This window comes from Eupeodes corollae, chromosome 3 (assembly GCF_945859685.1).
Source record: "Eupeodes corollae chromosome 3, idEupCoro1.1, whole genome shotgun sequence".
Lineage (NCBI taxonomy): Eukaryota > Metazoa > Arthropoda > Insecta > Diptera > Syrphidae > Eupeodes > Eupeodes corollae.
In genome coordinates this window covers 13,871,106-13,896,590 of record NC_079149.1, presented here as the reverse complement: position 1 = coordinate 13,896,590, position 25,485 = coordinate 13,871,106, and the positions used below count along the sequence as shown (strand labels likewise).

General features: G+C 34.4%; 1 protein-coding gene across 1 annotated transcript; it reads right to left on the bottom strand.

Annotated features, from left to right (window-relative positions):
* Positions 1–2,696: 2,696 nt before the first annotated feature.
* LOC129949899 (protein rigor mortis) lies at positions 2,697–23,572 on the bottom strand. The gene is made up of 9 exons (XM_056061620.1): positions 22,123–23,572; positions 21,756–22,059; positions 14,471–14,639; positions 14,252–14,408; positions 3,789–4,618; positions 3,560–3,722; positions 3,354–3,504; positions 3,033–3,290; positions 2,697–2,969 (listed from the first exon to the last, which is right to left on the bottom strand). Exons 1-9 carry the CDS (start codon positions 23,408–23,410, stop codon positions 2,852–2,854), a joined length of 3,438 nt encoding a protein of 1,145 aa, XP_055917595.1. The 5' UTR covers positions 23,411–23,572; the 3' UTR covers positions 2,697–2,851.
* Between the last annotated feature and the right edge of the window lie 1,913 nt (positions 23,573–25,485).

Below are 25,485 nucleotides of genomic sequence, written 5' to 3'. Positions count from 1 at the left end.
CCGGGAGTAAGTTCCTACTATCCTATTACCCACGGAATAATTTTCCCTGGGAACAACTTTTACCAACATGAAAATTAAAAAAAATTCGAATATTGTTTTCGAGAATCATAAGGCGGAGTTTAAGTGATCCTTCAAATTCTTAAGAGCTACCAGAACCACTATAAGTTGAAACATTTGATTGACTCATACATTTTTGATACCGTTTCTATCTAAAGATTCCATCGATACAATAGAGCTAACAAGCCATTGTTTAACATTTGATGGATACGCTGTCTGATTCCTTGCCTCAGTCAAAGAAACCTATCGCTATTCCTCCTTTCATTAGGATAAGTGCGTGTTTGCCGGTTATGGATCAAGATGCAAATGACTCAAGAAGAAAAAAGAAAAACAAGCTTGAAGTTTTATGAAAAACATAAAATTCCTGGAGTAAAAGGACGCATAGACGGCACTCATGTGAAAATAATTGCTCCACCAACAAATAAACATTTGTATTTTAACAGGAAAGGATATTACAGCATGAATGTCCTACCATTTTTTTCCTCACGCCAAACCTTAAATTATTTTATTTTTAAATAAAAACACCATTAAATTAACTAACCACTTACATTTTTCCACTTGGCAATTGATTTTACTGGAGGCCCAATGCAGTTGATATCACTTTCAACATTTTTCCATAATTTTTGGATATCTTCCTTCAGTCTATTTGTAGTGAATCTATTAGCGATATGTCGGTTTTTTTTCATAAAATTAATTAAAAGTTTTATTTGCTTCGAATTGGAAGAATTTGACCTTAAAATAAGGTATTTTTTAGTTTTATTAATTTTTTTTTTAGACAATAACTTAAATCGTTGTTTATTGTTTTGAAATCCCCACGTAAAATGACAGGGAACAATTTCGAGGGAAGAAGCTAAAAATTTCCCATACAAAAATTGTTCATGATAGGTATTTTTTTCTCTGGTAATTTTTCCCTAATTTCGAAAGATATTGACGATACCAATTTTTTCGAATATTGGAAAAAGTTGATAGGAAACACAATTATTCCTGATAGCCCCATATACAGTGAGTGTCATTAATATTCGGTTTTTATCATGCAATTTCTTTTTTCATATTTTCCACTTATAAACATTATTATAAATCTTAGTATTTGTTTATTTTATTTATGAATGAATAAAGGCTGAATGTAAACGCTCCATTAATATTCGGTTTTTTCTTCCTCTGCTTGCTTTGACATTTCTTAAGACTAACGGTTTTTTTTTTTTTTAATGTAAAATTAAACCAAACTAGTCTGTAGGTTTTCTGCGTACATTTGTTAAGTAATTAGAAGTCAAACATTATAGAATTATTCAATAAATAAAACATGGGTCGTAAAGGACAAAATTCGAGTCTTGAAACAAGAAAACTTGTGATTATTCAACACGAAAAAGGTGAAACTTACAAGAAAATATGAAGCCGAACACTGTCGGGGATATAGTCCGGAGATACAAAAATGAAGGAAGAGTCTAGCCAAAGAAGAAGGCCAACTAAAAAACTTACGGCGAAAGAAGAACATCTTAAAGTACGAAAGATCATAGCTAATCCTCGTTTACGTGCCCCAAAAATAGTTGAAGAAGTCAGAATTGAATGCAAAAAGCAAATATCTGCATCAACCATTCGTCGCAAAGCATATGGCTAAGGTGGTCGTGTTGCCGAAAGAAGCCCTTCATTAATATGCGCAATAGGAAAATTCGAGTCAACTTCGCGAAGGAGCATACAAACAAGGATGCAAGTTGGTGGGACGACGTTATTTTTGCCGACGAGAGTAAGTTTAATCTCTTTGGTTCAGACAGAAGGGTTATGGTTTCTCGGAAACCTAACGAAGAGCTAAAGGGCAAAAATTTAAAACCAACTGTCAAACATGGCGGCGGGCACGTCACGGTTTGGGGTTGCATATCTGCAAAAGACATGGGGAATCTTGTTTTCATCGACGGCATTATGAATAAAAAACAATATTTGAGAATTTTGAGAGAAAATTTGAGACAAAGTGCTGAGAGAATGGGTGTTTTGCGCAGTTTCAAGTTTTACCAGGACAACGATCCGAAACATAAGGCTCATGTTGTTAGAGAGTTGCTACTCTATAACTGTCCAAAAGTTATCCAAACGCCTGCGGAATCCCCATACTTAAACCCCATTGAAAATTTGTAGGATTAATTGGATCGAAGAGTTCGTGAAAACCCCGTTACTTCAATAAGTGGACTTAAAATTCGAGACCAAGAAGAATGGAACAATATTAGTGTTGAATATCTTTCCAAAATTATAAAAAAACATGCCTCAAAGACTTCAAGGAGTCATATCCAATCAAGGTTATCCGACAAAATATTAAATCATTTCTTAAAAAATTAATTTCTTAACGATGCATTTCTGTTTTTTGAAAAAAAAACGAATATTAATGAACGTTGTTTTTTTAAAGTTTTGTTCCTTTTCTATTTTTTTCTTTGTTTAGCTTTTAGTTTGGTAACCAAACATTATACCATTTAATAAGAAATAATAAATTGTTTTTTTACAAGCAAGAAATAGTTGTATATATTTTATTTTTAAACACCAAGTCGAAGTAAAAAAAAAATTAACAAAAACTGAATATTAATGGCAGTCACTGCATGTATATCATTAGGAAGACCAAAATTACAATTCTCTTTTCAAAAATAAAAAAAAAACACAAATGCAATATCAACTCCATTTTATTTTTGTTACATATAGTTTAAACGCATAAATAACGGTAAATTCAGTTCAGTTCAATTGAAGTAAAAAGTAATTAATAATATGAAATGTGAAACCAATCGATTACTGAGTTAAACTACATATAATAATACTTGGTTTACATTTTAATAACTTTCTCATGTATTTTATCCAATACTTCCTGTATTTCTGGTGTGATATTTCTTGTCTTCGCCAAAATACTATAAGCTTTTTGAAGTTCTCCAGAAGCAGCACAACTAAAAAATGATTCATAATTTTAAATAAACAAGAAAACAGCACAAAAGAGAGATACTACTTACATATAAGCAGCTGCATTAAGATTTCCAACCGATTCCAAATAACGGACCCATTTCTCTGTAATTTCAGTTGTAATCTTATCATCTGGCTGACAATGTATTTTAGCAACAATCAAAGCTTCTTTGAAATACTGTTTGTCCAGCAAAATGTTTATAACTTGCTTTGTGTCGTGTAATGCGATAAGATAAGTGGCAGCTTGAAGGATATGACCCTGTTCTATAAGTTGATTGGTAAACGCTTGACAGCATTTCTTCCAGAACCTTAATTTAAAAAAAAAACATAAGTCACAATTACATGATATGAATCACAACTCTGGAACTTACATATATGAAATAGATGGAGCAAGAGAAACATGCCACTCGGTGAGAGTTTTTGTTTCAATGCGCTTCACAATCTCTTGTTGAAAATTCGAGTTAACCTGGTATGTAAGAATGTTTGAAATTGATTTGGAGTCGGAAGATTGTTGGTTTCGAACTAAAAATAAATCAGGTTAAACAGAAATATGTATTGAAATGAAAAGACCACCTACTTTCTTCCTCGAGAATGCGCTTAGCATCAAATTGACTTCCAAAGAGCTTTGGTCCGAGAAGACGTTGTTTTCCATGGGGTGAAGAATCGAGCATGTACTTAAGCTTGTCCAAACTATCCTTGTTTATTTCCTTGGTTGTTAAGTACAAAATGGTTTGAGGATTCTACAAATAAATTCAATTCCAATTACACTCCAATTAACAAAATCATACAAAAAATGTCTATATAACCTTCATGAATACTGAATCTTTGCATTCTTTACATTGTGTAGTTCCAGAGACTTCATTCTCCTGTTTTTCTTCCAACTGCAATTTAGTCATCAAACCAGACACATCATTTCCGTCGTTTTTGATATCTTCCAAATCGCCATCAGCCAAAATTGATCCCTTCTCTTTTCTCTTGCGACGTTTTTCTGTCTTTGATTTTCCATCAACCGATGCAATTCTAGTTCCCCATTGAACTCCATCGAGAGTCTTCATTGTTTGTTTCTTCCACTTGACACTTGAATACTTTTGAGTATTTTCGAGCAACATATTGAACATTTCTATCGACGTTGTTCGACCAGCACAAATAATAGTGTTCTCATCTGATGGCAAGAACATTCCACAAGTCATTGGACATTGGAATTGTTTCAGGAAGAATTCATCGTCTCGCTGAGAATTGAGATCCCACACTCGCATTGCTCCATCGAAACCACTTGCGAGAAGCATATTATCTCTAAGATTACTCCATTTAACGTTGGCATTTGCTGCAGACGATGAGCTGTTGATGACAATGTCACGAGCTAGAGAAGCCGTGCCATTATTTTCGTTGAAGTTAAAGACACGAATCTTCTTTGACATGGAGGCGACAGCAAAGCGTGATGTGTTTATTGGACTCCAACATATATCGGTTACATAACGCGGACAAATTTCAAGGCTGCGTATGAGATCGTATGAGATTTTTGAACTATCTTTCTGTTTGAATATTTCCACATGGCCATTTTGAGTTCCTACAAACAGATATTTATTTCGAACCGAAATAGACGATGCGGCAGTGATGTACTCCAAAATAATTGGGTCTGTAAGATTAAATAAATAAATGTTAGGGTTTTATTTTTAATACCATGGGAATTACCAAACAATAAATACCCCACAACGTTCACAAAGCAAAAATGTTTGATCAATAATCTCAAAGCTGTCAAAGATATTCTTGTAAAGAAAAACAACAAACATATTTTTCTAATATGGATTACAATTTTGTGGTTGATTTTCTCATTAGAGAAGCTCTAGAACAATGTTCCCTTCAAGATATCTCAATTCCAAGACCTTTAATGAAATACATAATAAAATGGTTGGTTATGTCAAATGGAGAGCGTTTGGTTAACGCTGATAAAGAAACAACTTTGGACATTTATCAATCAATTTATGATCAAATAATAGGTAAACTCCTACCAAAATGTACTTGACACTTTCAATGTCAATGTCTTTCCGTTTTTTGTCGAAATAGATAATGGTCCAGTGGTAAAAATTCTAAAACTACAATATTTCTTCGAAAGGTCATCATTTAATCATTTGGAAATTCAAGAAAAATATGAAAAAATAACAAGAGATAAATTGATGCCTCTTTTGGAGCATATTTGTCGATCTAATGGAACAACTCAAAGGGATCATGAGGACCTTATTAAAAAGATGATAACATACATTATTGCCATCAATAAATTATTTAACCCGAAAAATAAGGAAGTATGTTGCTTGTTTGATTTATTTTGTAACATTTATTTAATAATTTGTTTGTTTTCTAGATGTTATCAATAGCAGCAGCTGCACTACAAAGTATTTTAACAAAACAGGACTTTCTTGATTTTATGTCTCGGACAAAACTCTTCCCAATTGAATATCTGAAACAGTTGGGAAAGATAACGTGTGGGATATTGTTGTTTAACAAACATACGGGACAAAACGGGGAAGCTATCCGCGATGGTAAGTTAAAAGACAACTTAGCTTTTTTTAGAACTACGTAAGCGAAAGCTATAGAAGGTGGCGAGCAAGATGGAATTCTTCTATTGCTTCACTTTGCATCAGGGTTTTAGTTTTAGCTAAAAGGTGTTTTCATTTAGCTCAACATACAGACAGCTTTTTTTGTATAATAAACGGGCACTCAAGTGGTTTTTAATACCCTTAACATGTTTAAAGTTTAAACACAGTGCGAGCTTAAGGAAAATAGAGAAGTATTAAAGTGGAGAGACCGATGCACATTGGTCTTAAAGTTTTGAATATCAAAATGATAGGAAAAAACAGAGATGGGTAAAGCATTCTACATTCTCGATGTGCGGTTAAAAAAAGAATCTCTATACATGACAGTACGTCCGAAATTGAGCTCAAGGTTAAACTAATGTGCATTCCTAGAAGTACGAGTATTACGGGTGAATTGTTTTAGGGGGGAATGCAACTGCTAATTCGATAGAACACTGTTTATAAAAATATCGGTAGAACATCGAAAGGCATGAAACATTGCGGCGGTGTTCAAGTGACGTAATTGTTTCGGTTATAGTTCTATCGCCTATCATTTTCAAAGCTCTTTTTTGGATCCTGTCCAAAATACTAAACCTGTTTTAGGGGCAACTGCCCAAATATGCGAGTTATATTCAAGTTTCGGACGAATGAAGGCTTTATAAATTACAGCCAGATCAGAAGAGGTGAAAAATTTTCTTGCACTGTCGGAGAAATCCTAAGCGCCTAGCAGCATATTTTGCAATATCGAATATGTGATCATTCCATAAGAGGTGATCTGTGATATTCATACCGAGTACTGAAAGTTGATTAGTTTCCTCGATGCAAGTGCCGCTCATGGATAGCATCGGGGCATCGGGGGTGGGTTACGCTTTAACGACAAGAGACATCATTGAGTTTTCGAAGCATTAAATTCTACATGGTTTTTGATTCCCCATTGTACAATGCTGTCGAGATCAGAATTTAATGAGCTTATCATACGCTGCCGTTGAAGTTCCACATCCGAAGGAAAAGGATGAGAATTTAAAAACGAATATGAAAAGCTGAGTCATCAGCGAAACAATTTGGTGGGTTAGAAGTTTCAGACAAAAGATCATTTATAAAAATAAGTAAGAGCGTCGGAGACAAAACGGAGCCCTGGGGCACACCAGGGTTTATTTTGTGAATATTAGATTTGAACCCGTCCAACACTACTTGAATTGAACGATCCGAAAGGTAATTTCAATGAAATGGTTTATAATTTTCATTTTCTCTTCTATTGCAAAGCTAACAGATTTGGGGTAAATCTGATCGTTGAGGCATAAAGTTTAAGTTAAGCACTTCAAAACGTGCTCTAAATATGTAGCCCGTTTCAGCCGAGTATTCAGTACGAAAATCGTTCATTCCTGAAGAAATTTGGTGAATGAGATTCTTATAAGTGCTCCTAGACAAAGTTGAATTCGCTCTGGATAGATGTTGGTTATAAATCTTTTCGTCTTTTTTCGCAGTAACCTCCTGCCATTCATAAACATTTGACTCCAATAATGATAGATGAGCTGAATGAAAATTAGCTTGTTCATTCCAGTCCTTGAATGGAGAAGCGTTAGTTTGCAAAAGTCTTGTCTAGATAGACTTGTTCCTTGACCCTTATCAAATAATCATAGTTGGCTTTTAGATGTCTTATATGTACAAAGGCATTATACCAGATTCCAATTAGATAGCATAGTTAGGCGTTGAGTTAGGTAGTCTGAATAATCGGTTTGCAAAGAACCTAGTCCACATCATACTCAAGGCTAATTTTGCTTCATTACTTTTTTGTTTGGCGTGTTTTGAAAAATTGAGATTGTTTGTAATCCAAACACCCAGGTACTTAAATTCTTTTACAATGTCGATGTTTACATTATTGAGAAACCATTTTTCGTCGGGTTGTCTTCACCTTTGACGTGCTTCAAAAATCATCACCTTTGTCTTTCTTGTATTGATGACTAACTTCCATTTCTCGCAAAATGCATTCAGCCTATTTATTTGTAATTGCGGAGTGTAAGGCTTTCGGCGAGTAGTACTAAGTCATCAGCATATAACAGAACTTTAATTTGTATATCAGGAAACGATATCCCTCCTGGAAGTATATCACAAATGTCGTCAACAAACAAAGCAAAAAGTAATGGGCTTAAAATACAGCCCTGTGGAACACCTGCAGTTGTTTCAAACCATTCTGAGAAGCCCGTTCAGATGAACTAGATGAAGCAAGAAATTTAGAGTACATGGTCAAGAAGTGTAATAGATCCTCTCTCTCATGCTGATTACAGATTGTGCAAAGATCGATAACCTCGTTACGATGGGGCCTAAAGTTTAGTCTGTTCAGTTCTCCTCTTATCTTAAATATGGATCCAATGATAGAATTGTTATATTCTCTGGTGAAATAGTTTCTGTCGTTGAGATTAAGTACGCACTTTGAATAATATTGCCTTTCCGTTGATGAGCGAGCTTTTTCAATATGCCCAAACCTTTCATTCTCATTCAACATTCAGTTTAAGGGTTGAAATAACAGTGACGGAAGACCAGTTTCCAAATAATACATATATTTTGGGGCATTTATCGGCAGAAAGAATATCTTCCTTAAGTAAAAACGTAATAGGCTTTCAACTAGGTAATACTTCTTTACTCCCCATACCTGATCACCATAAAACAGGATGGCTTGGGCAGTAGCATTAAACACTCTATATTTTAATCAGTCGCTATTAGCTTGTTATTATAAATTCTTTTTCAATTTACACATATTACCGATTTGGCTTTATTAAGTTTGCTTTTGAGAAAGTGAGTTTTTTCGCCATATTTCCATTGCTCGTCTCTTGCCGTTCTGCCAGATCCATTCTTGAAAACTATGACTTTTGATTTTTCCGGATTAAATTCTAGATTCATTACTTGTCAATATTCTTCCAGTTTGTTTATCATCAATTGGGATACTCGACCAAATCATCTAAAAAAAGTGCAAATAACAATGGGCATAGATTACAGCCTTGCCTCACTCCTTGGTTCACTTCAATCCTCTCTGATTTCTCTTTTCCATTATAAAAGTACGCTATGGTACAGTTTTTCAATAATGTTGACAAAATAAGTTGACACTCGTAGATTAAATAGGTTAGGTTAACTGAGAAAGTCCTCTGTTTTTTTAACTAGTTTATACTTTTAAAACAGTCTAATTTACTCTAAAAACTTTTGAAATCGTTAATTGAACTTAATTAGCGAAGAATACACGTCTTTATTTTTTGTCTAATTGCACATTTAAGACACCAAATTCAATGACCCTATTACAATAAATTAATTGCAAGCAACCCTTAAAAACATGAAAAACTACAAGGCAGCCGAATTTTATAAAAACTCATCCCCGTCTTTCCTAAATCTTCTTCTTGATTTTTTTAATAAGTTTCTTGAAAAAGAAGAAATACCTCAGTCATTTTTAATGTCACAAATGTGTCCAATTTTTTAAAAAGGAGATCCAAGTTCACCAGCAAACTATAGGGGCATTTCGATTCTTCTTTGTTTGAGAAAAATATTTACCCAAATTCTATACTGCAGGCTTATGAGGTGGGTAGAAGAAAACAAATTGCTAAGCACTTTCCAAGCTGGTTTTCGCTCTGGTCTTTCAACTGTGGATCAAATCTTCGCACTCTCCAATATAGCAAAACGTTTCATCGATAACAAACAAAAACTTTATGTCTTTTCCATTGATTTTAGGGCAGCATTTGATACTATCAACCGGAATTCACTAATTTATAAATTATCAAATTTTGGTATATCGACGAAATTTTCAAGACTCTATAAAATTCTCCTCACCAATACTTGCGCTACTGCGTCAAATGGGAGTTCCATATCCAGCTTCTTTAACACTGATTGCGGTGTGACCCAAGGTTGCCCCTTAAGTCCGATTATGTTCGCTATTTTCATTGACGATGTCTCCCGTGATTTTCCTGGGGGTGTTAGGTTTGGAAATCTACTTATTAAGGTACTACTTTATGCGCACGACCTTGTTGTTTTGTCGGACAACCCCACCACATTACAGTTACAAATTAATAGACTTAAAAACTTTTGTGATAAATGGGACCTGAATATAAACAGCTCAAAATCAAAAATTATGATTTCTGAAAGCACCGGTCGAAGGCGAAACCCGCTAGAAGCATGGTCATTGGATCGTGACCCTATAAAGGTGGTTAATCAATTTAAGTATTTAGGTGTTCTTTTTTGTAGCAATCTAGATTTCCGGCCCCATGTTAAGGAAAAATGCTTATCGGCAAAAACTGCAATAAAACTTATATGAAACAAAATCCTATGCAATAAGTTCATAGGCATCTCAGCTAAATTTAGAGTTTTTGAAGCTACTATAAACTCATGCTTATGCTTTCTTTTTTAAACAAATATTTAAACTTCCAAATTATACACCAACTTACGCTATACATGTGGAATCAGAGATCCCTCTGATTTTTCTAAAAAATCTTAATTTAATGCCGATTACATAGTAAAAGTAATGCAAAGGTCAAATGAAAATCTTCATAAGCAAATGATGGATTTCGCATTCCGAAGGAATTTATCGCCGTTTAAAGAATGGTGTGAGATAGCAAATGCGCATGGATTTAATCTAAACCTTAGTGCAACTTCTCTTGCTAATTGAAAAGGTAGGTTTTATGAATATATTGGTTGATGATTCATTGTATCTCAAGTTCTTGAATAGGGCTCGAACACCCTCAATCAGATTGGTCTATAAGCAACTCAATCATTGTAAACAATTATTTTAATAGTAATCTTTCTGCAAATAAAATAGGTACTTTGTTTAAAGCAAGAACTGAGATGCTAAATCTGAATTACAAACCTCACAGAATTGATAATCCCAGGTGTAACCTCTGCAATCGAAATGAAATCGAAGATGTCAACCACTTTTTAGCCGTTTGTCCAATTCTACAAGAACTCCGAAGACTTTATTTTTCAAAAAACTTTCTCAGTCACCGGGAAGCGAAACAAATTTTAAACGGAGAGTGGGGTTGGGAAGGACCTTTACAATTTTATTGATCATGCCTTAGATTACCTAAACAGTTTTTTTATAGTAAATTTTAATTTTTAAATATATGCACATATATATATTATCTAAGATGTAACGAGGAAATATATATTATAAACTTGGATATTATGCTTATTTAAATTCAATCTATTTAGTCAATTTTCTGCATAATCTATTTAAAAACTTACTATAATCTTAAACTTTCTTTTTTATTCTCGAAAAATGTGAATTTTCAGGCAGACGGCAAATATATTTTTTGCCATACTAATGTTCTTATACAATTTTTCAAATGTATTCCGAGTTTTGGTCAAATAAAGAATTTGTAATAACAAATAATAAATAGCTTGTATAAAAGAGTTTCTATTGATTAAATCAAAAGCATCTTTGAAATCGACAAAAAAAGGCGTGGAATATCCTTTAAGAAAAACCACTTTGAAATTCGCTAAGCTTGTTTTCATCTTGCTCCCAACTCTTCAGTCTTTCGTAAAAGACGATTGTGATTATTTTTAAGGCTGCATTGAGAAACGATATTCCTCTGCAATTTGTAGGGTCTTTTAAATCACTCTTTTTGTGGAATGGCATTATTAGGCCTTTAAAGAAGTGATGGGGGAACGTTCCAAATTTGTAGCGCTTCTGTCAATTAAATCTTAAACAAAATTGTGCTATTTTTAAAGAACTCAGCTTCTTTAAGACTTTGTAGAACAAAACTCACTTCATTTTCAGGTATATTCTTATCGAGTTTCTCAATTCAAGTTGATGGTCGTGCATAACGATATTTGTGTTGGAGAATTTAAAAGTGAAGTAAAATGATAACTTAACGCTTGCAATGACACTGCTGCTGAAACTTTTACTTTAGAGTTTCCATTAAGTTTCCTCGTTATAGCCCAAAACTCGGCTGAATCTTTACTTCGACTTAAGAAAACCGCTAAATTTTCTTCATACTTCTTTTTTTTCTTTACATGTATTTTTGTAAAGTTTGTTTAACCCCAAGTCATCTAACCTTAAACTTGGTATTTCATACCTCCTCAGGAGATTAAGAAGAGCTAATGATCTTTTCCTTAATTGCTCACATGAAAAGTCATACCACTCATTTTTTTAAGTTAACTTGTTTGTATTTTTCATACATCTCGCTGCTTCCCAAATAATTCGTTCAAGCTCATAGATTGCAACAAACTTAAAAGAACTCCTGGTTTCACATTCAGGAAGCATGTTACCGATAGCATTTTGGTAGTTGAAAGTTGCCTATCCTTTCCATCTAAGCATGAAATTATCCGCCAGATTATGAGTAGCACATTCGAGCGGGAAATATTTATAATTATTTGCAATATTCAGGAATATTGGAAAGTGATCCGACTATTTTATATAACCAACAGCAAAATCTTTTACAAAAGAGCACCACTCTCCTCCATAATCAATTACCGAGCCTCCTATCTTTGAAACAAACGTGGCGCAGTAGAGGAAGGCCGCAGCTCAGATGGCGCATACAACTAGGAAGGGATCTCAAATAACTCGGCGAGCAAAACTAGACAGCTAACTAGGCCCGAAGTGACTGAGGACGCATGGTTTTTGAGGCACAGGTCAATAAGTGACAGTAGCGCCCCTGAAGAAAAAGAATGCGACCCAAATTAGTTTGGCAAAGCGTAAAAACCTTAAATCTATTGGAACAGTTAGCGGTATTACTATGAAGTCTAGTATAGTGGATAACTGGCAATCGGGTATTAGGCACGTGGAATTATTTACATTTTTAAAACATCAATTTTACACGTAACATAGTTACATAGTTACACAACAACATAGTTCTTCCTTAGGACAACAGAAGATTGATCTTACTGAAAAAATAGTTTTCTTCACTCTTTATTAACTTGTCTCAAACTCTGGAGTTGGTCAACTCTAGAGTTGACATCAAACTGCTTTACTTTTGTAGCTTTCAACTCAGGAGTTAAAATTTGAAATATATTCTTCTTGATATTCTTAAAATAACTCCTGGAAAATTTATAAGAGATTTGAATTATTTTGTTGTCAATTTGAAATAATGTTTTTCACTTTCTGATGATGTACAAAATTGTTCCAAAGTAAGTTCCTCCGGTGCATAGTTCAAACAGTTAGCATTTTTTATATCGTCCACCTTGACTTTCGTAGAGGACTTTTGAAGCCATTGATTTGACTAAACCGGAGTAGCAACGATTTGATAGGGAATTTATATTTGTTCTAAGGGACTTGAACTTCTTGGCTCGATGTCTTCCACTTAGCCAAGCAGTTTGGAGACCCGCTGAAGATCTAGGTTGCCACTACTTTTACGGAAACCATTTCCTTTACTGAACACTATACATACCCAGAATAAATCGGATGAGCTAAAACTCATTTGCAAGTTGCACCGCTTATTTTTTAACATCTGCGGCACGCACCTAAAAACTTTCATAAAAATTATAGCCCCCTACAAACAGTTAATGTTTTTATTTTTATGTTTTTTTTTACAGTTGTTTATGATGTCTATATGGCTTATGACAATACCCTCGAAGCCTTGCGATTAAACATGAAAAAATGCAATGATCTTATCAAACTCGGCTTACGAACAACTTCAAATTCAGTGACTCTAAATTTGATCGATAAAACCATTGTTTATAGACTCCCAAAAGGTGTGACTATCGAAGACTTGGAATTATTCAACAAGTTCAACTATGTGAATTTGCATCATGAATCGTGTATGAAGAGAATCAAAGAACACGTTTTAAGTCTCAAACAACACATCGATCATGATGTTGGACAACTTAAAGAACTCATTTTCCAGTTACATGATATTGTTAAGTTTAGAGTAGCAGTTCCATCGGAATCGGTTTTTGTAAGTTTTTCCTTAATCACTCAGATAAAAAAGACTGTGTTATAACTCATTAAAATTTGTGTGTAGCCTCAATTTACAAAACTATTTGAAACATGGTATCAACTTTTGATGCATATGTATTTTTTGGTCGATATCAATAAAATAAACGATGGAATTGAGGAAATTCTTACAACAGATTATCAATTTAATCAAATGGCATCTAAAATAAGTTCAAGAGAATCCATTGTGACAATTGAAGTTCCACTTGTGAATATGACAAACGACGATGTCCAGGAACCAATGCTGAGGATTAAAACCAATAAAAAAGCTGTGAAAAGTCAACTCCAGAGATTCTGTACCCTTACTATGGCTGCAACAAATGGAATTCTCGTTCCATCAGATTCAACCTATGGTGTGCTTGAATTTCAGAAGCAATTTATTGCCTTTCAGCGTATGCCTTATCTTTCATTCACCGAGAAGAACTACAGTTCGGTGGTTAAGCGTTTTCTACAAACTGCCTATGAAAATCCTGAAATGTGTATTCTATTCAATATTACAATTGATTTATATCTCCCTTTTGAACAACAATCTTCGAGTTATGAACAAAAGTCAAGTCCAAAGAAGAAAACTTTTAATGCTAGCAACCAAACAGAAAACTGCCTTCCTCCGGCAAGCCTCGAATCGAGGAACACTCTATCATGGAATTTATGGGATTATCGGAGGAGAGCAATTCAATTGGCAAATTTAATGAAAAGTAAAACTCATTCAACACAAACTGATTTGACTTACAGTTCCAAGAACGCTGCCGTACAAACTTATGAGAAGAGAACAAGGTACGTTATTTTAACTTACCTTTGTTTTGCATATTATCATTGTATAGAGCGACTTTTTCATTGCAGCACACATAGATGTATTGATTCTGCCAGTCAATTGAGTAAATTGGTTTGCCACAAACAGGATGGAAAAGAAATGGTGACATCTTCGGATTTTCAGTGTTGAAAATTCCAACCTTGACAAAAAAAGAATCATATTCAGTATTGATGTTTTTAAATTTATACTTTTTAAATTTACTCTTCCTTCATTTGTTCCAAAAGCCAGACATCCAGGATTTGAACCCCAAACCAATGAGTAGACCTGAGAATCTATTTTACTTGTAAAATTCTCAATTGAAATGTTAAATGGAGTTATTTTCGAAATATCAATAACACCAATTCGTCGATCAGAAAACGCAACAGCAATCCTGAAATGAAAACATTAATATAATTATGAACAAAAAAAGTTAATGAATTTATTTAATTTGGTTTCTTATAAATTGTGGTACATTCAGAAGCGTTTTTTTAATGAGTTTTCTAAACATTTGAAATTATTCTTAAAAAGCAAATAAATGTTGTTTCTTTTTAACGTTTGGTGGACAATTATTGCAATGTTTGTATTTTGAGAAGGCCTATTTAAGAAGGAAAATAAAAATTGAGACATGGGCATGTTCAGGCAACATAAGGGACTTCACTTGCAGTTTAATCTTTGAACGTACATTTTGACCAAGGCGATTAGTTAGTTTTTCAAGTGTCTTGAATTTCAAATTCCGAACTTTACTTCACAAAGCTCTACTTTAAGTTCATAGTACAAAATGTACCATCAAAGTTATTGTCTACAAAGCACTCCTCTTTCAAGCTACAAGTTCATCGCGACTTGTATTTTGTATTGTAAAGAAATATTAGTCATTTCTTTTCCAAATTGACAAGGAACCTTTTTACAAAAAGCATTACATGAAGTTGTGCAGAAAATAAATAAATCATAAAGTAATAAAGTTCAACTTTCAGTTGAATGGAAAAACATGAGCAACTGTCATTTTGATAGAAGTATACTTGACTTAATAGTTAGGTAGATTTTTCTTGACTAACTCTCCAGTCAACTTTCCATTAAAGTTGCCTTAATTGGAAGGTAATTTTTTGGCAGCTGGTCAATCAGATACTAGAAACTTGACTAACTTTTAATTCCCTTATGTCGTCTGAACAATGATAGGGATGAGGAGATCAAAAAAGGATACCAGTTTTTTAAGTTGGGAATGAATAATTCCTTCAAAAGTCTTGCAATCCATGTATAAACTTTTATTACTTTTAGAACCGAGCTCCAGTGATTTGTATTTCTCCAATGTGGCTCTCAATTGTCGCTTGGAGGACATTTTTCTGTAGACGTGTTTTGTCAGTAATAAAGAGAAATAACAATATATGGTCACATCCGAACAGCGTCTCTGATATGCTCTTGAAGGATTTATCAATTCCTCGCAAGAAAAAGTACACGTAAGAAGAGTCTTTGATATGCGAAAACCTGTGATTGAACGCAGATATTACGACTTTTAGTTTAAACAGTTAAGTAAAGTTTTAAAGCCATCAAAAAGCTATATTATATTAACGGTTACAAATTTTTTCATTAAGAAAAAGGTCATAAAAGTCACCCTTGGTCGAAATCAAGGTTACGTAGATAAAAAAATGCCAAAAATAAAGTTTTTAAGAACTTTAAAAGCAATAGGAGAAATGAAAATTTCACTTTATATTCTCGTCTTCGGAAAGAGTATGTTTTTCTATCAAAATTTTGTTTTAGTAATTATGTACATGCTACAGAGATTGAATTGAAGCAAAACCCAAAGAAGCTTTGGAAATTCGTAAATGTAAAACGGAAATTCATTGGATTTCCTTCAGTAATGGCTTATAATGACAATGCTTCCAGTGAACCCCAGACTAATGTTGATTGGTTTGATGATTTTTTCTAAAGTATTTACAGCACTACATATTTAGTTGTCGGCAATTACTACGATTGTACTTCTATATTGCAAATAACAGTTTGTTGGAGTTTTCAGTGTAAATTAAAAGATGTTTCTACCGCCTTACGTGAATTGATTCCATCTAGATCACCAGATGTTCATGGTGTTTTTCCAATTGGGTTAAAACACTGTTATAGTACTCTATGTTTACCCCTTCAGATTATTTTTAACCAATCTCTTTCAAATGGAAAGAGTCTTATATTAATCCAATTTTTAAGTCCGGAGATAATAAGTTGATTACAAATTATCGCCCAATTAGTAAACTTTCAACTATTCCGAAGCTTTTTGACAAAATAGTAAAAAACAAGCTATATGCAATATTCAAATGTCATATCTATAAATTTCAACATGGTTTCATAAGTGGTCGATCCGCAACTACTAATGTGGCTTGCTTTTCTTATCAGTGTTTAAACGCAGTAGAAAAGAATTCTCAAATGGATTTTGTTAAAGCATTAAGTAGAGTAGAGTCTTAGGATGCTTCGCGAGAAAAATTCTTAAGGTGATTTTTGGTCCCGTACGCATAGATGGAGAATGGAGGAGAAGATATAACGACGAGCTGTACGGGCTGTACAGCGACACTGACCTAGTTAGCAGAATCAAAGTCCAACGGCTTAGATGGTTAGGTCATGTAGAGCGGATGCACATCAACGCTCCAGCCCGGAAGGTCTTGGAATCCAATCCCGAGGGACGGCGCAGTAGAGGAAGACCGCGACTCAGGTGGCGCACCCAGGTGGGAGAGGACCTCAACCAACTTGGCGTGCGAAACTGGAGACAGCTAGCTAGGGACCGAGCTGGCTGGAGACGCTTGTTGGTTGAGGCCCAGGTCCGCCCCGGACTGTAGCGCCACCTTAAGTAAGTAAGTAAGTAATGACACTCACTGACATGATAGAACTAAAATCAATTTTTGACAAAATATTCTTCGAAACTCTTATTCACACGAAACTTTGTTGTACTAAATATCGGACATTGAAGAAAATTATATTATTGAAGCTTTTAATATCAGCAGAATAAAACAGAACCAAGGAGTATTTTATAATTGTGTTTTGTTTTATTTATTTCGTATTCAAAACAAATTGGACTAAGACTACGAGAGAAAGATAAAGATTGGCATTTAGAAACATTTAAGAAAAGCTGGTTAGCAGTGCACCATACAGATAAGCGCTCAAGGTCACTTTGAAGTAAAAGACAATCGTCCAAGGATTTGATACAGCCGAAAATTTTGATATCATCCGCAAACATTAGGCAGAGAGAATTGTTGATAACCGTTGGTATATCATTGATTAATATCAGGAATAGAAGGGGTCCCAAGTGACTTCCTTGAGGAACACCTGAAGTTACATGAATCACTTCAGAAAGTAAATCATTAACGCGGACAAACTCTGTTCTACCTATGAGATAGGATGCAAATCATTTTAAATTATTAGAATGGAATCCGATAGATTCCATCTTTTTTAATATTATAAAATGGTTGACCCTATCGAAAGCCTTCGAAGAGTCCGTAAAGACTACATCAGTTTGAAAACCATTTTCGAGATTTCTATTAATTTGGTTACAAGAAATAGATAGGTTTGTTGTAGTGGATCTTCCGGCTATAAATCGATGCTGAGATGGCGCAATCGTTTCTTTGAGAATAAAGGTTAGTTTATCATAAATTATTTTCTCGAAATTTTTTTGAATCGTAGACAATTTACTTATAGGACGGTAATTAGAAACATCCTGTTTAGAGCCAGATTTATGGATAGGAATAATATAGGAAATTTTCCAATCGTCAAGAAAAAGGCCCTTTTCGAGAGAAACATTGAACAGTAGAGTTAATGGCCCTGAAACAGCAACAGCACAGTTTTTCAATACAATTGGTGGAATGCCATCAGATCCCGGTTGACTATCATCATTGGGATCCCTTAGAGCTGACTCAACATCTTTGCAGCTTAAGTTTAAGCTGCCTATATTGATGGAATTATCACTTATAACTGATGAATAATTTTGAGGAACATATTGAGGGGAGTAAACCGATTGAAAAAAATTTGCAAAGAGGTTGCATATGGTATTTAAGTTAAGCAATTTGGTATCCCGTTAGAGCATTTTTTGTTATTTATGTACAACCAAAAATGTTTACTATTTTGTTTCAATCAAGATTCAGTACGACACAGATAATCCTTGTAAAAAAATGTATGTAAGAAATCTAATTCTTTTTGAAGACGCAGATAGTTACTGCGGAGTGCAATATCATTGACGGAATTTCGATATAAATTATACGATTTATTTTGTTGGTTATATAAGTTTGATAAACGTTTATTTCACCAATGCGGCTTTGAATTATTAAAGACAACGACTTTAGGTACAAACAAGTTTATTGCTTCTTTAATTGTCCCCAGCAATAAATTATATGCATCCAAGAGCTCATAATTATGAACGATATAGTTCCAAGAAAACGAATTTAAATGATTAATTAATCCTTCAAAATTAGATTTTTTGAAATCATATTTGACTACTCTTCCCATTACAGGTTTAAAATAGTCATAGAAACTAAGTTTAACACTTAAGGCTAGGCGGTGAATACTATTTTTAAAAATAGGATAGTTACAATTTTTGACATCAGCAACAATTTCACTATCGATAAATATGAGATCAAGTATACGATTTAAACTATTTTTAAAATTATTTATTTGAGTAAGATTTAGTTCTAAAAAAGAATCGAGGTATCTCGTATTCACATTCATTACTAATATTAGATGCAAATAGACATAATTCATCAGGATCCCATACCCAGTTTATATTACCCAGGTTGAAATCGCCCAGAATAATTAAATGTTGATTACTATTTAATAATTTAATAATATCACTACAATTATTTATATGGATTTTATATAATTCAAGAGAACTACCTGGTGGTATATAACTTAATAATATAGTTAAGTCACAACTATTGTTGATTAAAACTCTCACAGCGATTTGATCAATGTTGAAGCTCGATGGTAAAGTTGAAGATGACGAAGGAAGATTAATTTCGAAGCAGGAGAATGATGAGCTAACAGCAATCATTACACCGCCACCTCTTGTTGGATTTGTTTTTTCTAAACATCTGTCTTTGCGGAAGACTGAATAATTATTAGTATCAAAAAGGTCAGAATTATGAAATTTATTAGTAAACGTTAGGATTTCGTATTGGCATGATAATGTAGGTTATTAATATTTGTTCGTAAACCACCAACGTTTTGGTAATATATAAAAAAGTTATTTATGTTAGAAGGTAAAGCAGAATGGGAAACAGGAGGTACTAGAGATACCGGATTTACGTTGTTTCGGTATTCCCCGGAGGCGCTTCGTTTTTTTTTCCGCGAAATGAATTTTTTAATTTGGACCGATCTAGGCCAAAGCTTTTGATCCATGGAAAGCATGTTAGATGGAACACTTTTTTTAAAATAACATATTTCAAATTAGATAGGTCAGAGTCGGTTTTCACTAACTTGAAGCACTTTATATCATTGATGGGAATTTTAGTTTTAGAAGCAATATGATCAATTAATAGATTTGGTTCTGTACCAACCCTGAATTTGGACAGGTGAAACCAATTATAACGAGTAACAGCAGCATCATTCAGGGATGAAAAAGCATCCGTGCCATAATATAGTTTGGATTTTTTAATGTTATTGTTTTTAATCGTAGGTTTAGGAATAATTTCGTTATTTTAAGGGTTATAAGTTATAACAGCATGAAGATTCACATCATCATGGCATGATAATTTAGAATCAGATAGAGATAATGATTTAGTGGCAGACAATTCACTATCACCAGCACTCTTAATAAACGTAGTAGCCGCACTTACATTGGCAACACTTTTATTAAAAACAGCATTCATATCAGCAGCACGATCAACGTCGACGAGAGCAGCACCAGCATCATCAATATATAACCCATTATTGCTACCAGCATCAGTGAAAATATTAGAAGAAACGTCATCTACAGCCCCAACATCACCCACAACAGCAGCAGCTTCATCGACACTACCCGAAACAACAACAACAACCTCTTTCTTAGTAGCATCACCATCGGCAACAACAAAAACCTCCTTCATGGCAGGAACATTATCATCGACAACAACAGCATCATTTTTTCATTTGTGTGACTAGAATCAGTTTTGTTGGCACTAGCTAACAAGCTAACCTGCATATCATCAATTTCAGTTCTGTCAAGACCAGCAGACAGAGAGGATGGAGTAACAGGTAGCACACCAGCAGCGGTCGTTACAAACCTTTTGGAGATCATAGCTTTCGCACTGAGAGCAGCATTAGCAAAATCATCACTCTGTGAAGAAGAGTGTGGCTTACCCGTTGCCTTTGTGCCTTGCTTAGACGTTGGTATCGGTTTTTTTATTTTTAATAATAGTTTTGTTATTACCACTTTTAAGTGCAGGAGATGAAGCGGAGGAAGTTTTATGCATAGGCGAGTAAAGAGATCGGGTATAAGAAGGAATGTTTTTTCCTGTAAACAGCTGTAATTGTTTATTGTTGTTGTTAGGTTCAACAGTCGTCGGTTTGGACTGAGAGCGAGTTAAGCGTGGGGGTTTCATTAGATTATCGAACTCAGATTTATTCTCAACAAAGAATCGATAAAGTTCTTTAATTTTAGGTATGCAACCTAAGAATGAAAAGTTTGTGCAGGTAGCACACTTCCAAAAAATATTTTCGTTTGATTCAAGCGTAGCCCGTATGGTTATACTAATTTTTGTACATTTAAAATGAAAACCGGAAAGACAAACACCGCAAAGAATCAAATCACTTTTAGAAGTTAAGAAGTTACATTCGGAAAATTGGATTTCCATAATGAAAGTATTAAAAACAATAGAGAGAGAAAAGTATAGAACTGTCTTTGAAGAGAACAAGAACTGAACTGAATTTATATGGACATTATTTACCGGCGCTCTTTGTAAAATCCTTAAAAACACAGTCTACTTGTCTTATATCTTCACATAAGAGATTCATTGAATAGAATATACAGAGGGTACAATACATTGGCCACACTAGATGGGACACCATCAACCTTTTAAAACAACAATTTAACCTTAACAGATGCTATGATTACGTAACTTAAAGTGAGAAGATTTAGATCAGGAGTTTGAGAAGTAATTGGGACCTAAAAAAGAAGAAATTTAATATAGTAACTAAAAGAGGGTGAATGGTCAACAATAGAATTATAGAGAAGAGTTTTTTTTCATTTGAGTGGAGTCCTTAAATTTTGCTACAAAAATAATCATGCAACGAAAATACTACTTGCGTCCTAAAGCGTCTACAACTATTTGCCGAACACAGTCAAAAAATAAAAACATTTATTCAAAAATACTTTTCTGTTTAAATAAAATAACCATTAACAAATAAACTTTATTAGTTTTCAGTTTCTATTTTTTTTTAAATAAAATATCAGGTACATTTTTGGGGGCCCAAGGTTTTTAAAGATTTAACACCGTTGCTCCACTCAAATGCACTCTCAGTATAGATTCTCAGTTAGATTCCAATCAAATTCTACTTCGGCACTTACTTGTTCATGTCATCGGGTCTCTCTCGCATTGTTACTATGTTTGTGGAAGCACAGCTGTATTTGGCAACAATTTTGTTTGTTTCTAAATTCTCGCAAATGATCTCTCGGAACGATGATATGGTCCAGAGGAGTGGAGCATTGATGGACAGGCACAGCGAGACGACGGCCTGTTGTGGGAATTCCTTTTTGTCTTCTTTGTATTTTCCAGGCCTGGTTAAGTCTTCGGTGAAAGATGTGATGGTTCCAGACCTCGAAGTTACCAATATGGTATTGGGACTTAGCCATAATGCCTCAATGTGATAATCTATCGATAAGGAAAAATACAAATAAAGTCATTAAGAAACTAAGGAATGATTAAAACTCTTACTTTTTCCATGTGGATTACTCTTTCCCTTCAACTGATCACAAGCTCCTCCAGTCTTTGTATTCCAAATCCAGACCACTGAGTCCGCCCCAGCCGATGCCAACAATGGAATTTTTTTGGGACTTGCGGGAGCTGTAAATGACATCCGCGGAGGTGTAAGTTCCATTTCTTCCTGGGTATGGACCTCGGCTTGATGTCGCATAACGTGTTTCTCCTTGTTTGTACTCTCATCGTCGGAGCTTCTATCGAGGAGCTCCACGCTATTGTTCGAGTCACATGAACTCGATACTTCAGCTCGATGCTCGGATTCTTGGCAATCTGCGAGAGTGACTTGTTGGTCGTTGGAAGAATACTCTGCTGACTTATTCTTCAGCGCATCGATTTCCTCTTTGAGGCTTTCGCATGCTTCGACATAATTGAAATTAGTATTGTTTCCATCTTCCTGATTCTTGTCGATGCCCTCAAATTGGTCCAGACTTGATTTATTATTGGTTGGAGCCCCAAACTCGTTCTCCAAATAGTCGTAGTCATAAATGTCGAATATATCATCAGATGCACCCCCAAGAGGAGTCTTCGGCTCCTGCCTGGGCTTTTGTGGTGTTGGCTTTAAAGGAGTTGCAACCGCAGGTAACTGTGGCAGTGCGGAACTAGCAGGCTTCGTAAGATTCCAAGCCAGGGAAGTCACAGTAGCATCGTGACCCTTCAGAGTGTAAAGAATTTGTTCGGACTTCAGATCGGCCAGAATAACGAGACCCTTGGGAGTTCCAACCGCAAATATGTGCTCATTGTATGGCGAACACTTGAGGATGGTGACAGTGTATTTCTTGGGAATGATACGATGACGTCGGCAGAAGGTATTCGATGCGACGCAATACACTACCAAGTCAGTTTGGGAAATCGAGAGTATGTTGCGATTGGACATGAAGCTCATGTGCACTCCATCGTTTCCCTGTGCAGGGATATCTCCTTCGGTCTGTGGTTTGATAAAGTGTGCCTTGTGGCCGTAAATAGCTCTGGCTAGCTCAAAATCCCAAATCTGCACCGAGTTGTCCTGGGCCAGAATTGCAAAGTACTTCGTTGTGGACCAATTCGGGTCACAGTCTAGCCCTCGGATAGTTTGACGGGTTTGGAAGATTTTCATAACAGGTGCATGTTCGCCACTCTTGATGGCAGATATATAATTAATGGTTTTGTTTCCAACATAAAGAAAACCCTCATCGGGAGTCGCAACACAACCGGCGACCAGATTCCATTGTGGGACAATGGGAACCTTGACTACTGGTGTGGTCATTGTGGGTAATGTTAGTTTATTATCGCAGGTTTTAAGTTCAATACAGTTTTAAAAGAATTAACATAAGTTATACTTATTTTGAACCAAAAAGAATTTTCAAATTTCTGTTCGACCACTTTTTGCAATGAAATTTATAACTGAATATTTTTGCATGAGGTTGAGATGTCGACAAAAAATATATAACCATCTCGTTCCAAACAGCTGGAATTTTTTGGGATGACAGTTTGGTAAAAGTGATGCCAAGAATTCTTTATTGTAAATCAAATAAATAATTTTAAAATGCATTTTGGTAAATGTATGGAACACAAAATTACATTTTTCGCAAAAGAGTTGATCAAGCTTGTATCGGACGTTAGACGTTAGATATCTAATAAAACAATGAAGGCAAATTTGGCAAATGTCGAAACCAAACATAATGGGCAACTTTAAGCGACATAAGGCACTTGAAAATAAGGCAAGTTGCTAGTATCTGTATCAAACACTATGTTATACATAATATATTATGTTTGTATAGAATCACAAGGACATTGTAATAGGCATATAACGTAAATATCATTGTATTTGTATAGAATGTATTGCCTTTGAGCACTTTGAAATTCAGTTTATATTTAACCCTCGCACAATTCAATAGCGTTCGATTAGATTAATTGTTATAAGAATCAGTATTTAATAAAGAGTTAGGATAGTCAAGTTTTCTGAGTTTCCCGGCTCTAAACAAATCGGTGTTTCATTTTATCCGTTCGTTTCTATGTTTTTACAGTCCACGATTATACAGTATCTGATTGGCCAGCTACCAAAACATTCAAACAAGTTGAATGAGAAGTTAGTTAAGAAAAATCCTCCTTATTATCAAATCAAGTCTCCTAATGTCAAAATGAAAGTTCATCCTGTTTTTTCATTCAACTGAAAGCTGAACTTTATTTTATTATTTTTTTTTTTACATTTCCATTTAATGTTTTGTGTAAACGTGTTCCTTGCCAAATTGGAAAAGAAAAATGTAAGTAATATTTCTTCACAATACAAAATACAAATCTTGATGGACTTATGGCTTGCCTGAGGATTATTTTGTAGGCAATAATGAACTGAAAGTTGAAGTTAGTGAAATAAAGTTCCAAGTTTAAAATGTATGATACTTGAAAACTAACAATTAAATGAAAATATCGGAGGTTTAAGATATGTCTGCTGGGTTGTTACCCTTTTTGTGAAACTTTTTTAGTATTCGAAGAATAGGTACTGATGTCAAGGAGAATTTTGTAAAAAAGAAAGCAGTTTAAGAGTGTTGGTATATTTATTGAATTTTAATTCATACAGGAGCTTGAGCTACGTTTATTTTTAAGTAAAAAATCGAATAATTTCTTTCTTAGGTCATAGCATTTTGATTTTATATCAAATTTATATTTTTTCATATTGCCATGGTACTGAACCTTGAAGTGAATTAAATTATATTGCAAAATAATTCCTTGCTGTTGAACCATCATGAGATTCACGTACATTTGTTATATTAGGTTTTGTCAACGAACATTCAAACAAAGTGTCTTCATACCTTATACCATCTCTTTTGCGAACAAAATTGTGAAGGATGCAACAGGCTTTAATAATATTATTGCAAAATGAGAGATGCACGTCAAGTTGTCTATGAAGTATCATCCATTTATTACTTAAGATTCCAAACGAGCATTCCACCATTTTTCGGGCTCTAGTAAGACTATAATTATATATTTTTTTTGTCCGTGGGCAAATTTCTTCGTCCAAATGGACGTTGCATGTGGTCTTATATGCAAAAGCTTCATCGGCTTTAAACACAAATGGCATGCATTTCCCTTCTTTGTCAATTGGGATCAATTGAACATTGTTTAGCTTTTTCATAAAGTTAAATCGTTGGAAAACATGGGAGTCACTTGCATTCCCCTAGGATCAAATTTCAACGGATAGGTAGCAGCAATCCACGTTTGTAACTGCCATAAGAACCAATGAAAAATACTTCTTGTAATTTATATACTTCGATCCAGATTTAGATGTATTTTGGACCCTTACATGTTTGCCGTCATTTGCTCCTACTAAATTGGGAAAATTTG